The sequence below is a fragment of the Salvelinus fontinalis genome, chromosome 2, assembly GCF_029448725.1.
Source record: "Salvelinus fontinalis isolate EN_2023a chromosome 2, ASM2944872v1, whole genome shotgun sequence".
NCBI classification, from domain to species: Eukaryota; Metazoa; Chordata; class Actinopteri; order Salmoniformes; family Salmonidae; genus Salvelinus; species Salvelinus fontinalis.
The window spans coordinates 89,730,983-89,745,475 of record NC_074666.1 but is presented as its reverse complement, the minus strand read 5'-3'; the positions used below and the strand labels follow the sequence as shown (position 1 = coordinate 89,745,475).

General features: G+C 40.8%; 1 protein-coding gene and 1 pseudogene across 1 annotated transcript; one reads left to right on the top strand and one right to left on the bottom strand.

Moving 5' to 3' along the window:
- The window catches only part of LOC129831186 (zinc finger protein 883-like), a 145,443-nt pseudogene that overhangs the window by 46,877 nt on the left and 84,073 nt on the right, over positions 1-14,493 (top strand).
- On the bottom strand, positions 1,726-13,605 carry LOC129831228 (zinc finger protein 501-like). Its single transcript, XM_055894406.1, has 3 exons — positions 12,751-13,605; positions 3,900-4,083; positions 1,726-3,511 (listed from the first exon to the last, which is right to left on the bottom strand). Exons 1-3 carry the CDS (start codon positions 12,757-12,759, stop codon positions 2,274-2,276), a joined length of 1,431 nt encoding a protein of 476 aa, XP_055750381.1. The 5' UTR covers positions 12,760-13,605; the 3' UTR covers positions 1,726-2,273.

Here is a 14,493-nt window from a genome sequence, read left to right as displayed (position 1 = left end):
AAAATTAGTGCCTTTAAAAAGATGCTATTACTATTTCTCTCTTTAGTACAGTGGACGAGTCATAATACCCATAAAACCTAGTGGCCAAACAGGGAAACTGTTCCAATTGTTTTCCACCATTCATTTTCCCCACAGGGGATTTTCCATAGGCTTATCCTGGCAAGAGGTGATTTCCCATTTTTATCAATATAGTCGGCTCTATTTACTGTCAAATGTCGCTTATGCTAATTAACATAAAAGTAGACATCATGCAAGAGTACAAATCCCTGCAAGCTCCTGGACTCCGTCTCTAGCCTCTAGTAGACATCATGCAAGACTACAAACCCTTAAAAGCTCCTGCACATAATCTCCAGCTGACACCTTTGCTAACAGCTATTGTGTAATTATAAAACTTGCCCATGACAGGTCACAGAATTGTCAATGTAAAGAAATGCAGCCAATTTATTCACTACTACAGTTAGCTAACATTAGATAGTTAATCCAGAGATGCTTACCTTTAATTAATCATTGATTGCAAGATATTAGCTGTTGTCACTTCACACAAAATGTCAAAATGTTCTTCACTCTTCACCTTCTTCTGGCAACGGTCCATACTTGGTCCCTTACTCTTATTAATTTAAGTTGAATATCTTCACCATTTCCAAATGTGTATATTGGTCCTGATTCGGCCAACTGACAATACATTACATTATCAAAGTATGTTTTTCTATTTTGTTTCTATCTGGAAATATTTTTCAATCTTACTGTCCTCCACTCAGTCCTCTGACGTGTGTAGTGACCTCTCCAAGGAGTGGTGGTCAGGGTGGAGGTGGTAGCCCATGATGGGGTGTGGGTCCTGTCAGGGGATCTCCCCGCCCGAGGCCTGGCTACTTTTTAAAGGTCATTTTTATTACGTTTCAGAACCACTTCTGATATGTTTCCTAGAGGTCAAAGTTCACATTTCTGTCAATCTGAACATTCTGAAGATGTGTCTGATGGACAGCTGTGAATCTAATATTTCCAATGATATATGATTAAAGGGTAAACATGAGTAATAACCTGATCTACTGTATGCTGGCATTGTCATGGGGTAAAACCACTATGGGAAAACTGAATGGGATGGAGGGATGGATAGAAATAGTGATAACACACAGAAAGCTACCATTGCTGCAGTGATAGAAGACTTTTTCAACAGTAGGGACATGGACCCCAAAAAATAAATCACTATGAGAAATTTTCCCTCCAAGTGAGCCCCACCGAGCCCCCTGGCTCATTGATGATAATACCTACAGATTCATTCAGTTTATTGTATCAGTGTGTGTGTGTGTGTGATTGTACAGGTATGTATTTTTCAATAATTCCCTTCTTGTACTTTGATGTGTGTATTGGTGTTTATTGTTAGATATTACTGCACTGTTGGAAATAGGAACACAAGCATTTCTACACCCGCAATATCTGATAAATGTGTGTATGCGACCAATACAATTTGATGATTAGAGTGTGTGTTAGTGTACAAGTGCATAGGATTGTGTGTGTGTGGGTTTGCAATTGGTGGAGGTTGGTATGTGCATTAACATTAGTGAAGTAACACATTAAACATTGGTTTAGGTGTTATTACATGATCGGTTGAAGTTATTACTTTATTAATTTTAAAAAGTTGTTACCTGATACCAATAACTTATTACATTAAGTGGAAAAGTTATTACGATAAGAATTCTACATTTTATCATATTAACCAACAAGATATTACATTTACCAGTTTTATTACATTATAAATCTCAAAGTTATTACATTAACCGATGTTACAAGACAGTATACATAGTTCTTGACCTCATGGATATTATTATTCAATGCATTATGGATTAGTTGTTTGTCATTTTAATCAATTTAGATATTATTATAAAATGAGTGATAACTTCTTGTTTAGAAGATAATGGATTTAATTTATTGATCAATTGAATACATGAATATACACCTATTGTTGAAACATTATTCCTCATGACATTTAATAACAACAGTATCATGAGTATATGAAAGAAGATACAATTATCAACATCCCTCCCACACACACACAGGCCACACACACACACAGGTTCCCTATAACATTTTCTATGATAACATTTATCCATTTAGATCAATGTGTGATATTACATAGACACAGTGGAGACCTGATCCCAGATCAGAGCTGCATATTATGCTGCACAGAGGTTACCATGGTGATCAGACTAAGTCAACTGTTTAAGAATGAGAGATGGATATGACTGTTCACTAGATGTTTTCTATTGATCCTTTATTTATGGATCTGGAACCGGTGTCGGATAGGACTGAGATGAAATATGGCACATTTTTGCTTTTTGGTGTTTTCTAATATACCCTAAATGAGTAAAGCTCTTTCTACACAGGCAGACATAGAGTTTCTCTCCAGTGTGTGTTCGCTGGTGTGAATTCAGGCTCCCTGATTGACTGAAGCTCTTTCCACAATTATCACACTTGTAAGGCTTCTCTCCTGTGTGTGTTCGATGGTGTCGATTCAGGGTGGAAGCTGCAGCAAAGCTCTTCCCACACTGATCACAGCTATAAGGCTTCTCTCCAGTGTGTGTTAGTTGGTGTGTTGTCAGGTTGACTGACTGATTGAAGCTCTTCCAACAATGATCACAGCTATAAGGCTTCTCTCCTGTGTGTGTTCGCTGGTGTCTAGTTAGTTTTCCTGATACAGCAAAGCTCTTTCCACACTGATCACAGCTATAAGGCTTCTCTCCAGTGTGTGTTCGCTGATGTGTAGTTAGGTAGGAAGCTAGAGCAAAGCTCTTCCCACATAGACAGACATAAGTTCTCTCTCCAGTGTGTATTACCTGGTGTCTAATCAGGCTGGAAGCTACAGCAAAGCTCTTCCCACACTGATCACAGCTATAAGGTTTCTCTCCAGTGTGTGTTCGCTGGTGCATAGTCAGGCTGCCTGACTGATTGAAGCCCTTTCCACACTGACCACAACTATAAGGTTTCTCTCCACTGTGTGTTAGTTGGTGTGTTGTCAGGTTGACTGACTGATTGAAGCTCTTCCAACACTGACCACAACTATAAGGTTTCTCTCCAGTGTGTATTAGCTGGTGTTTAGTCAGGTGGCCTGACTGATTGAAGCTCTTTCCACACTGATCACAGCTATAAGGCTTCACTCCTGTGTGTACACGCTGGTGTACGGTTAAGGATCCTGCACGAACAAAGCTTTTCCTACAATCAAGGCAGGGATAAGGCTTCTCCCCTGTATGAATTCTTACATTAGATTTGAAGGTGTTAGATGCAGCAAAACTCTTCCCACACTGATCACAGTGAATAATGAAGCCACTCTGGCTTGTGAAACTCTTCCCACAATCAGAGCAGCAGTAGTGATGTTTCTTCCCTGTACGTCTCTGCTGGTGTTTCTTGAGATGTTCTGATCTGGAGACACTCTTCTCTGTCTTGTCAGCAACATGTTTTTGAGGCTCCCCAGACGATAAGCCCCTCCCACTAAGACAACGATGGTTAGGGGTGTCCCCTGTAAAATAAAGACATTGAATAGTTAGTATTTGTTTATGGACCCATATTTCCAAAACCTTTTTTAATTTTTTTTTATTGTTTGTCATTTAGCAGGCGCTCTTATCAAGAGCAACTTACAGGAGCAATTAGGGTTAAGTACCTTGCTCAAAGGCACAGACAGATTTTTCACCTTGTCGGCTCAGAGATTCGAACCAGCAACCTTTTGATTAGTGGCCCAACGCTCTTAACCACTAGGCTACCTGCCGCCCTTATCATCAATATACACTCAGTGGAGTGGCCAGTTTATTAGGCACACCCCCCTCCATACATGTATATTGTTTATCAATCAATTAACAGAAGTTACAGAAGCAGATTGTAGTCTAATCCACACAACCCATTGTTCTTACTTGATGAAATCAAATCTCCATCTCCCTCCTCGTGTCCTTCTCTCACAGTTCCACTCTGCCCTGGTGTTTTCCTGCAGTCGACCAGCCGCACAGACACCCTCTTCAGATCCAGCAGTAAGGTGCTACCAGGAGAGTTGTGACCAGGGGACTCTGGCAGGTTGGAGGGGGACGGACTAGCTCTGTCCTGGTGACCACAGGAAGTAAAGTACATAGAATATCATTCGACCAAACATTTGATTACTTTAGTATAAATCTCTGGTTGGTGCATCGTTATAATAACTCCTTTCTCCTGAAGTGTGTAACCGTTCACTACTTTCCACAAATGTACAACAATTCTAATGCCCCGTCTTATGTTCAGAAGCTTTGATTGAGCATTCATTGGAGTTGAACACATCTTTCACCCCTGAGTTAATCTTGGTTTACGCAGAACTGTCGTCTCAAGTAATTGGTCACCTGCTCAATTTAGTTCTGGGTTTATACGTGATAAGAGGAGAGCTTAAGAGACGCTGGAACGAGGAGCTCCACCCTCTCTCTCAAGATACGGGCCGAATATCCCCCCCCCTTTCCAAAATTCAGAGCACACCAACACCTGCGAAAACGTGATGTCATAATAACCAGAGAGGAAAAACCAAAACACCTGAACTACTGCTGCTCATTATGATGTAGTATTTAGAGCCAAATCCATCAATTTGGTTTTACTTTCCACCCTAAATTAAATGAATGTCAATTTATACAGTTATCCCCATGTACAATAGAGCCACGTCTTTCTGGTGCCATTTACAGCTTGTTTTTAGCTTAAAGCGTTGCAGAGTTATTCTGATGTTTTTCTGGTGCTAGCAAGCATGCAATGAACAATGTGCTGTTTACATCTATATTTACTCACCCTTCGGGAAATCAGATCACGACTCAATCCTACGTATTGTACAGATATTCCAGTAATTCTATACACATACTGTCCATAATGTCTATACATCCTGTGATGGAAAATGTTATCATGGGAAGAGCAGTCTTCAAAATGTTCATCTTGTCTTAGTGTCATAACTAATCCTTGGTTCTTGTCTGTACTTGGTAAAAATATGAAGGGGGGCAACATGACCCCGTTAGGACCATCTGTCAGAACGCCCAGAATTTGTTCTAGAAGTTAAGATAGGAGACGGTGCCAGACACATGCCGGAACCAAACCTATGAACTATGTAACCTGTCTGTAACCAGTATATAAGAGATCTAACGGGACTGCCCCGAGGGAGCTACCTTCAGATCGGTACTTTATGCATCTTAAGTTTGACTTTGACCTCTAGAGCATGGTGATAATAATAATGATTAATTTAAGATTGACTTTGAGTGTCCCTGTGTAGAATTTACACGACTATCACATCCACTACAAGACCAAAAGTATGTGGACACCTGCTCGTCAAACATCTCATTCCAAATGCATGTGGTCCCCCTATTCCTGCTATAACAGCCTCCACTCTTCTGTGAAGGCTTTCCACTAGATGTTGGAACATTGCTGCAGGGACTTGCTTCAATTCAGCCACAAGATCATTAGTGAGGTCGGGCACTGATGTTAGCCAATTAGGCCTGGCTCGCAGTCGGCGTTGTAATTCATCCCAAAGGTGTTTGATGGGGTTGAGGTCAGGGCTCTGTGCAGGCCAGTCAAGTTCTTCCACAACAATCTTGACAAACTATTGCTGTATGGAACTTGATTTGTGCAAGGGGGGCATTGTCATGCTGAAATAGGAGGGGCCTTCCCCAAACTGTTACCACAAAGTTGGAAGCACAGAATGGTCTAGAATGTCATTGTATGCTGTAGCGTTAAGATTTCCCTTCACTAGAATTAAGGGACAGAACCATGACAAACAGCCCAAGACAATAATTCCTCTTACACCAAACTTTACCGTTGGCACTATGCATTGGGGCAGGTAGTGTTCTCCTGACATCGGTGGCGAGCCTTACACCACTCCAGCCGACGCTTGGCATTGCGCAAGGCAGTGGCGGATTTAGGTATGGGCGACATGGGCGCCCGCACAATTTGTTTTTTTGGAATGGTGACATTTGCGTGATCGGTTTTCTATCGCTCATTTGCACGTCACGTCAATGATATCATGTCACCGTGTGGGACTGTGGGTCAATTAACCTTGTCGGAGTGGGCGCCCTGATTCTAGTTTGGGAGCTAGGCAGGCTACTGCCTGGGAAGGTCTCCCACTCAGAAGTACGAGATAGGGAAGTGGAACGGGGGTAGGTTGACCTCACGTCTCCCCACTGGAAGCCCGAGGTAGGGGGAGCGGGGGATTAGTAAAATTTGTCAAATCAGTCACTATATGAAATGCTACCAAATAAACCACAATTAATTCATTATACTGTTAATATATAGTTTCACAGACATATTGTTGTATTTTTTTCTGGTTTGCGAAATCGTTAAGAATAATATAAAACCAGTCTGCTCACCACCAAGTTGAATTGGTTTAGTCTTGACTCTTGGTTGACAGTGTTGGGGGATGGGTAATGTATTGATGCTCGAGTGCCAAATCAACATAAATGGATAAGAAAAGGTCTACGCCATCAGTTTAGGAAAAAGAGGAAAGAAGAAGAGGATAAAAAAGGAAATGCAGCTGTCATCTCTTCATGAGTATAATATTATGCATGTAATGAAATAGGCTAGTATAACACATTTGTTTGTTAGCATAGCAACCAACATAGCAACAGGCACATAGGGTGACAATATTCAGTTTTCTGTCCAACTAGCTTCCATAACATTGGATATAATTTCACACAGTTTCATCGTGATAATGTGTGTAGCCTGCAGCAAAACGATTACAACCCAACAAGCACATTATTGATTTGGTTAACTTTCATTGAGGTGACATCATAAAGGTTTTGTGTGATTATATTGACTAGGTCCTGAGCTCAGTAAGGGGAATTTCTAATGCTGTAGGGTAACTTATAAGACGTCTATATTATGCATCTTTTGTGATATATTGAATCTTTTGTGATATATTATGCCTAGAATTAGCCAAGGAGGTTGTATGGTTCATTTGGTTCCTATTCTGAAAGTTTGATAAATTGTGCATAATGACAAGTATATTTAATTGTGCAACAAATGTATTTAGGGTGTCAGACTCCTATACAGTATTTAAATGCAAATTCAGGGGCACTTCTGACATTTTTTGGAGCACCCTCTGGCATTGGCCAGGATGAGGTGCCATCTACCTTCTCAGCCACACAGGCCTCTTCAGAAATTATCTCGGAGCCTCAGGATGAGGAGTTGTCCACCTCCTCAGCCACACAGGTGTCTCCACAAATATTGTCTAAGCCTGAAGACTCATTTGCTTCCACTTCTCCCCAGCAGGATTCTTCAGGTGGGTTCGTGTACACGCACATGTGTTTGTGTGCATCCCTGCATAACAAACTAAATAATCTCCCCTTCGCAAAGTTTTAAGTTTCCATATTGTAGGTAACAATGATGATTTTATTATTACTGGGTATGTATGTGGCATGGTCCACCACTATAAATGCTGTGAATAACAGGCGTAAACTAATGCCCATGTGCTCTCCTTTAGAAACGCCTGTAGCAGCATCCCACCAAATCCTGCTGCTGAGGATGAACCACTGTCTACAGATCCTGCTGACTGGCCTTCAGTTCTGACTGACAGAGTTCAGACACAACTAGTTTGCACAGGACCAAGTGAGGTACCACCTAACTTTGTTTCCCCATGGAATGAGAGTGATGGAAGAAGTTGCCACCAGCAGTATTTCAGGAAGACCTTGGTGAGTGGTGAAGAAATCCCTAGAAGTTGGTTGGTGTATTCTGAAAGAGATAACAGCCTCTTCTGCTGCAAACTCAGTTCTAAGAAGAACATTAATTTAACAAACTCAGGACTGACAGACTGGAAACATGCAAGTTCTTTATCTGACTTCACACGACAGCAGTCCAGAATACCAAAACATGGAAAGAACTGGCAATGAGGATCAAAAAAAAGGGAAACAATTGATAGGCATGAGATGGCACTTATGGAGGCTGAGAGGATAAAATGGCGAGAGGTGTTGACACGTCTGACTGCGATTGTGCAGTCTCTGGCAATTCGAAATCTGGCACTAAGGAGACACACAGAAACACTCTACTCTCCATCAAATGGACATTTCCTCAAAGAGGTTGAACTGAAGGCACAATTTGATCCAGTCATGAAAGAGCACCTTAACTGTGTCCAAAAAGGGACCTTGAGTCACACCACTAGCTACCTTGGACACCAAATACAGAATGAACTCATTGATTTGTTGAGCAGCAAGGTCATTTCAATAATGGTGAGTGACATCAAGCTGGCAAAATTGTATCATTCTAGATTGCTCCTCAGATGTCAGCCACACTGAACAGTTGTCAGTTGTGATTAGAATTGTGTGACTGAAGGAGAAGCCCCACATAAAGGAACATTTTTTGGGGGGTATTTGGAGGCAGGAGTACACGGGCCAACATTTGACATCCCTGATTTTCAAAAGATTAGAGGAGCTAAACATTCCTTTTGAGGACTGCAGAAGACAGTCTTATAATAATGGGGCCAACATGAGGCAAAAATAAAATGTGTCCAAGCCAGACTCCTGGACATGAATCCAAGAGCTCTATTTGTGCAATGTGGGGCTCACACATTGAACCTGGTTGTGGCTGATGCTGCTAAACGTTTTGTCGATGCCACAGGTTACTTTGGCATCTTACACAAACTGTACACCTTGTTCTCAGCCGACACACTGCGATGGGCCATCCTGAAAAAACATGTGGACATCACTTTGAAGGACTGAGACAAGGTGGGAGAGTAAATTTGTGTCGAGACACTGAGGAATCAGGCAGCAGCGGTGAGAGGCACTGATTGAGTTGAGGGATCAAACCAAAGACCCTGTGATGAAGATTGAGGCCCAGTCCTTGTCAGAGGAGGTGGGATCATACCGCTTCAGCATCTGTACAGTGGTGTGGTATGACATCTTGTGAGCCAGATCCAACATGTGAGCAAGCTGATGCAGTCTCCCAGTATGCAATTGTGGATGTTTCAGTCAGTCTTCTCAGAAAGACAGAGAGAGGTCTAAGCAACTACAGGGCAACAGGCTTTATGACTGCACAAACGTCAGCCAAGGATATTTGCCAGGGTATGAATGTCGAGGCCGTTCTACAACAAAAAAGGCAGAGGTCCACAAAGCGGAACTTTTCATGCGAATCATTTGATGAGTCTTTGAGTGATGCCCTGAAGAAGCTGGAGGTGACATTCTTCAATGTCGTTGTTGATGCTGCAACCTCAGCCCTTCAGGAAGTTTGGAGTGGACCTTCCAAAGTCTCTCAAATCCTACCTGAGGTCCACCATGACACAGGAACGCCTTAGTGGCCTTTCTGTCATCAGTATTAACCATGCAATTGCTGGGCAGATTTCTTATGATGTAATTGATGACTTTGCATCAAGGAAGGCAAGAAAGGTAAAGGTAAATGTAAAGGTCAGGGTTTAGATGGCAGTTGTGCAATTTAGTTTGTGTGTTTCTTGTTTGAAGTGCAATAGTGTAATAATCAGGTTCTCTTCCTTATAAGTGTGTTATTCTATTTGTGTATTTGTGTGATAAAGGATTGTGCAATTTAGTTTTATTTGTGTGTTTGTTAGCAATAGGGTAATAGTGCAATAATTTGATTCTCAGTTTTATTTGTATTTATATACCACAATTTGTTTCTATTTGTCTTTGTTCTTTTTGATATTTATGAGTCATATTTTTGTATATTTTTATTTATATATTTTTAAATGTTATGATTATCTATTTGTGTTGTTCCAAATGTCTGAATAAAATTACCGTTCGAGCAGAACGGTGCTGAATGGGGGGGGGGGGGGGGGGGGTTCGCCCAGGGAGCCATACAAGCTAGAAGTGCGACTGGCGCAAGGTGATCTTAGGCTTGTGTGCTGCTGCTCAGCTATGGAAACCCATTTCATGAAACTCCTGACAAACAGTTGTGCCGACATTGCGTCCAGAGGCAGTTTGGAACTCGGTAGGGAGTGTTGCAACCGAGGACAGATGATTATAACGCGTTACGCACTTCAGTACTCCGTAGTCCCGTTCTGTGAGCTTGTGTGGCGTACCACTCCTCGATTGAGCCATTGTTGCTCCTAGACTTTTCCATGTCACAATAACAGCACTTACAGTTGACCGCGGAAGCTCTAGCAGGGCAGACATTTGACAAACTGACTTGTAGGAAAGGTGGCATCCTATGGTGGTGCCACGTTGAAAGTCACTGAGGTCTTCAGTAAGGCCATTCTGCTGCAAATGTTTGGCTATGGAGATTGCATGGCTGTGTGCTCAATTTTAGACACAGGTGTGGCTGAAATAGACAAATCCACTCATTTGAAGGGGTGTCCACATACTTATGAATGCACTGTATTTATACTCTGGACTAATATTGTTATTTTTCTTAATTCCATTATTTGACTTTTAGAAGTATGTAACGTTATTATTGTAAATTGTTAAATATTACTGCACTGTTGGAACTAAGAACACAAGGATTTCGCTACACCCGCAATAAGATCTGCTAAGTATGTGTATGCGACCAATAAAATCTGATTGAATTTGTTTTCTCAGCGAGTTGTGTCCTGTCTGACAGTGAAATATGGCTAGCGTTTACCGTAGCTTGGACTATGGAGTAGCTAGCTAGCGTTGCAGAAGTCCATTGCATTGCATGCATTCCAAGGTAGCAGTGTGGCAAGCATCCAAGTTGCTGACCAGGTTAGATAGAACTATAGATAGGTAGATAGATATATTTGTCTGAAACTTAGATGGCATTGCCAGAAATGCTACAAAAACTTCTTAATGGACAGAAATGTGCACGCGAGAGTGATAAATTATAAATGTAATAAAAACTGTTGCATCTACAAGGTTAGTCAAACATTTAAGTCCAATGGTCACTTTATGGAAGCTAAGTTTTTTGCTATTGTAAGAAATTGTAATAGATACTGGAAACTTGTTTTAACAAACTTCTCAACACAAGCTATACTTGACACAACAGGCACCCATCCCCCTCTTTTCCCCACACATGTTGTTCTCATCAGATAACAGCCACAGACCCACACACACAACCCCTCCCCCATGATCAGGCATCTGCTAAAAAAACAAACCTACACACATCATATTCAAGGATGAGACTTTAAGACAAAGAACCATGTTGAGAGCCAATGGAACGTCGACACCAGGCCCGAACAGGACTACCCACGACCCAGAGTGACCAATCAGAAGGCCAGACTACCAGACTCAACCTATTTCCATTTGCTGTATAATGAACTGTAAAATATGTTTAGCTCTCTCTTTATCCGAAGGTTCCATACGAGCCAGACGAAAAGGGGCCGTGCTGCACGATTTGACAGATATTTTTACCATTTAATAAACAGCCTTTAAATATAACATTATCCACCTTGTCCAGTGTCTCAACTTCTGATCTCAATTCTCCATTAACTGTTTTATCAACACTATGCAGATGAATATCTCACAATTAAATCTCAAAAATAGTAATAATTTGAAAAGGGGCTATTAACTAGCTGGCCTGGCGCATCGTTGCCCGTGAATGGAAATTACTAGGCTAGGAGTAAACATTTAATCCAGTGTCGTTTTAATCCACTGCAATCATTTTTACCAAGTCAACGCAGAAAATACTTAACACTCACGACTACAATATCATGGAATATAAAACAAAATAATTTGTTTGATTAACATTTGTATCTTAGCAAGGAAGCCAGACAACAAAAAGTAAAAGTGTGTACTGTATGACTGACTCATAAACCGTTCAGGGAACATGAAAGATGAGGATGGCATTGGCATTTCTCTACAAGTTAAGGTGATTCAACATGTTTTTTTTTTCTATTCGCAATGCACACACAGAAATCAGTACCATGGATAGACGCATCGTATTTAGCATAAGTTTATCTAACTAAATCGTTTTTGGCAGGGGTGCAACATTTAGAAGTGGGGGGGGACATATTTATTTTTTAACCAGTCGGAGAAACACTCTAAACAGCCTACCCGACCTCTGGGGTGCGTCCGCAAGGTCCTTAAAGCACACTGTTGCCTCGTTTTGTATCGCATCCCAAAGATAAAACTGGGGGGACAAAAAAATGCTAATTCAGAATGTAGGGATGATCCTTGTCCCCAGTGAAAGTTGCACCCCTTGTTTAAAAAATATATATTTTAGTTGTAGTAGTGTAAGCATAGGTGTGATAAGATGATGTTGAAGTTGAAATGGTGCTTGAATAGTGGAGGCAGGGCCTGTTTTCTTTGCGACTTGCGGTAACTAAATCAATTGTTGTTTAGTAGTCCGAAAACGTTGGAAACATTAACTTGCTTGATCATTCTGTAGGTTGTAACTCTGAACTTAACAGGACAGATGTTGCTCTCCGGTTTTATGATTTTAACAAAGGTGTGGTTGAATTTATTCTGCCACTGTCTTCTTGTCTCGGCTGTGTCAAGGCTTATGAACTAACAGGTTATATAACAAACAACGAAATTATCACAACACAGGTTGTAATATGGCTATTTTTCTGGCGTGGCTTGCCTGGCGATTTTACCCACGCACCCCTACTGCAAGTTGTAGCTTTGCCCTCATTATTTCTCCATGATTTTGACTTTACCTGCTCGTTGCGCATTGCCTTGTATCAAACTGTGTGCTTTAGGCTAGTAGGCTACTTTGCTGAAGGACAAAATATACCACGTGTTTATTACCACCATTGTTTATTTTATCTAGCTGTTAAAATTGAACGAATGGATATGGAAGATCAAAGATTATGAAAGCTAGGCCTTGACATTTCATACACCACAGAAAGCATACTGTTCATAAGTCAACCAGACTTACCCGATCCATCGTGGAAGCAACTGTATTCTTTCTTTAACGTTTCTTCAAATAAAAAACATGACAGTAAGAGTAACGTTACGCTACCGTTACTTTCTTTGTCATAGCGTTCAGATAAAGAAACGATAGACCACACCTATATAAATATCAAAACTCCATTTAAGTTGTGACAAATGAGCGTCTCGTGTAGACTAATCTTACATTAGAAACATCCTGCAAAAGCCTGTGAAATGTATTTGGATTGAAAACTAGATAGAGGATGGTAACAAAGAACTTCCAGTTGATGCTTTTCGGCTTCTTCTGTGGTGTTTAAGAGGTGCCGCCACCAACTATACATCGTCAACAACACCTCTCTTCAAGTGGGTGAGGCGGTTTAGGGAGTCATTTATTGTTAGGATATAACTGCTGTATTGTCTCAACTATATAGTATGTTAAATTAATGTCAAAACATAACTTGGCATAATCAATATATCATTAATCTATTTAAACTTTAAATTATTATTTGTATCACGTATTTTGTGTCATCCTCAATGATTGCAAATGCATTATGTTCACGTGTGGTTGTATTGTTTTTACATTAGCAAATTACATCAAATTAAAATCAAAACAAATCTAAGGTATTTATAGAAACAACAAACACAGCTTGCAGCCTCCGGCTGGCTGTGGTTTGCTGGAAGGTGGCAGGCTGAATTTGAGATAGGAAAAATAGGAAATTTTTTGTTGTTGATAGAATAGCATTACTTCTCAATGTTCGACGACATGGCAACCCCATGAGTTGAGACTTCAGTTCCCGTTTCAAAATCCTCTGGTTCAAAGTGGTGGCTACAAACAGACATTTTGATATTTCTCACATCAACTGGGTACACCTTCACGGGGCGGTTCTCCAAGTCCGGAAATCGCTATGAATTCTGGATATTGTGATTTGCTTACAACCAGAAAATGTAGCAAGCCCGTTTCTACAAGTGAGATACAGAAACATTCATATTTACATGTAGTGAGGAATTAACGTTTTTATAACTTGATATATTAATAACATATTAATGGACATGCACTGAGTGGACAAAACATTATATTCACCTGCTCTTTCCATTACATAGACTGAACAGGTGAATCCAAGTGAAAGCTGTGATCACTTACTGACGTCACTTGTTATAGCCACTTCAAATCAATGTAGATGAAGGATAGGAGACAGGTTAAAAAGGGTTTTTTAAGGCTTGAAACAATTGAGACATGGATTGTGTATGTGTGCCGTTGATGTTGAATGTGCAAGAAAAAAATATTGAAGTGCCTTTGAACAGAGTATGGTAGTAGGTACCAGGAGCACCGGTTTGTCTCAAGAACTGCAACCTAAAGGACATCCAGCAAACTTGACAAAACTGTGGGAAGCATTGAGTCAACATGGGCCAGCATCCCTGTGGAACACTTTTGACACCTTGTAGAGTCCATGCACCAAGAAATTGAGGCTGTTCTGAGGGCAAAGGGGGCAACTCAACATTAGGAAAGTGTTCTTAATATTTTGTACACTCAATGTATACAGGTAAGTCTGTATTCTAGAGGTCGAAGATCAAAGTTCTGTTCTGAATGGACAGCTGTGAATCTAAGCTTTCCAATGAGCTATGATTAAAGGGTATACATGAGTAATAACCTGTATGCTGACGTTGTCATAGGGTAAAACTGAATGGGATGGAGGGATGAATAGAAAGAGTGATAACACACAGAAAGCTACCATTGCTGCAATGATAGAAC

What these genes read in the sequence shown, in the direction of transcription:
- LOC129831228 (XM_055894406.1), bottom strand. An exon ending in TGGAGATTTGATTTCATCAA is followed by an intron (nt 3,512 to 3,899) that starts GTAAGAACAATG and finishes TTTATTTTACAG; the next exon opens with GGGACACCCCTAACCATCGT.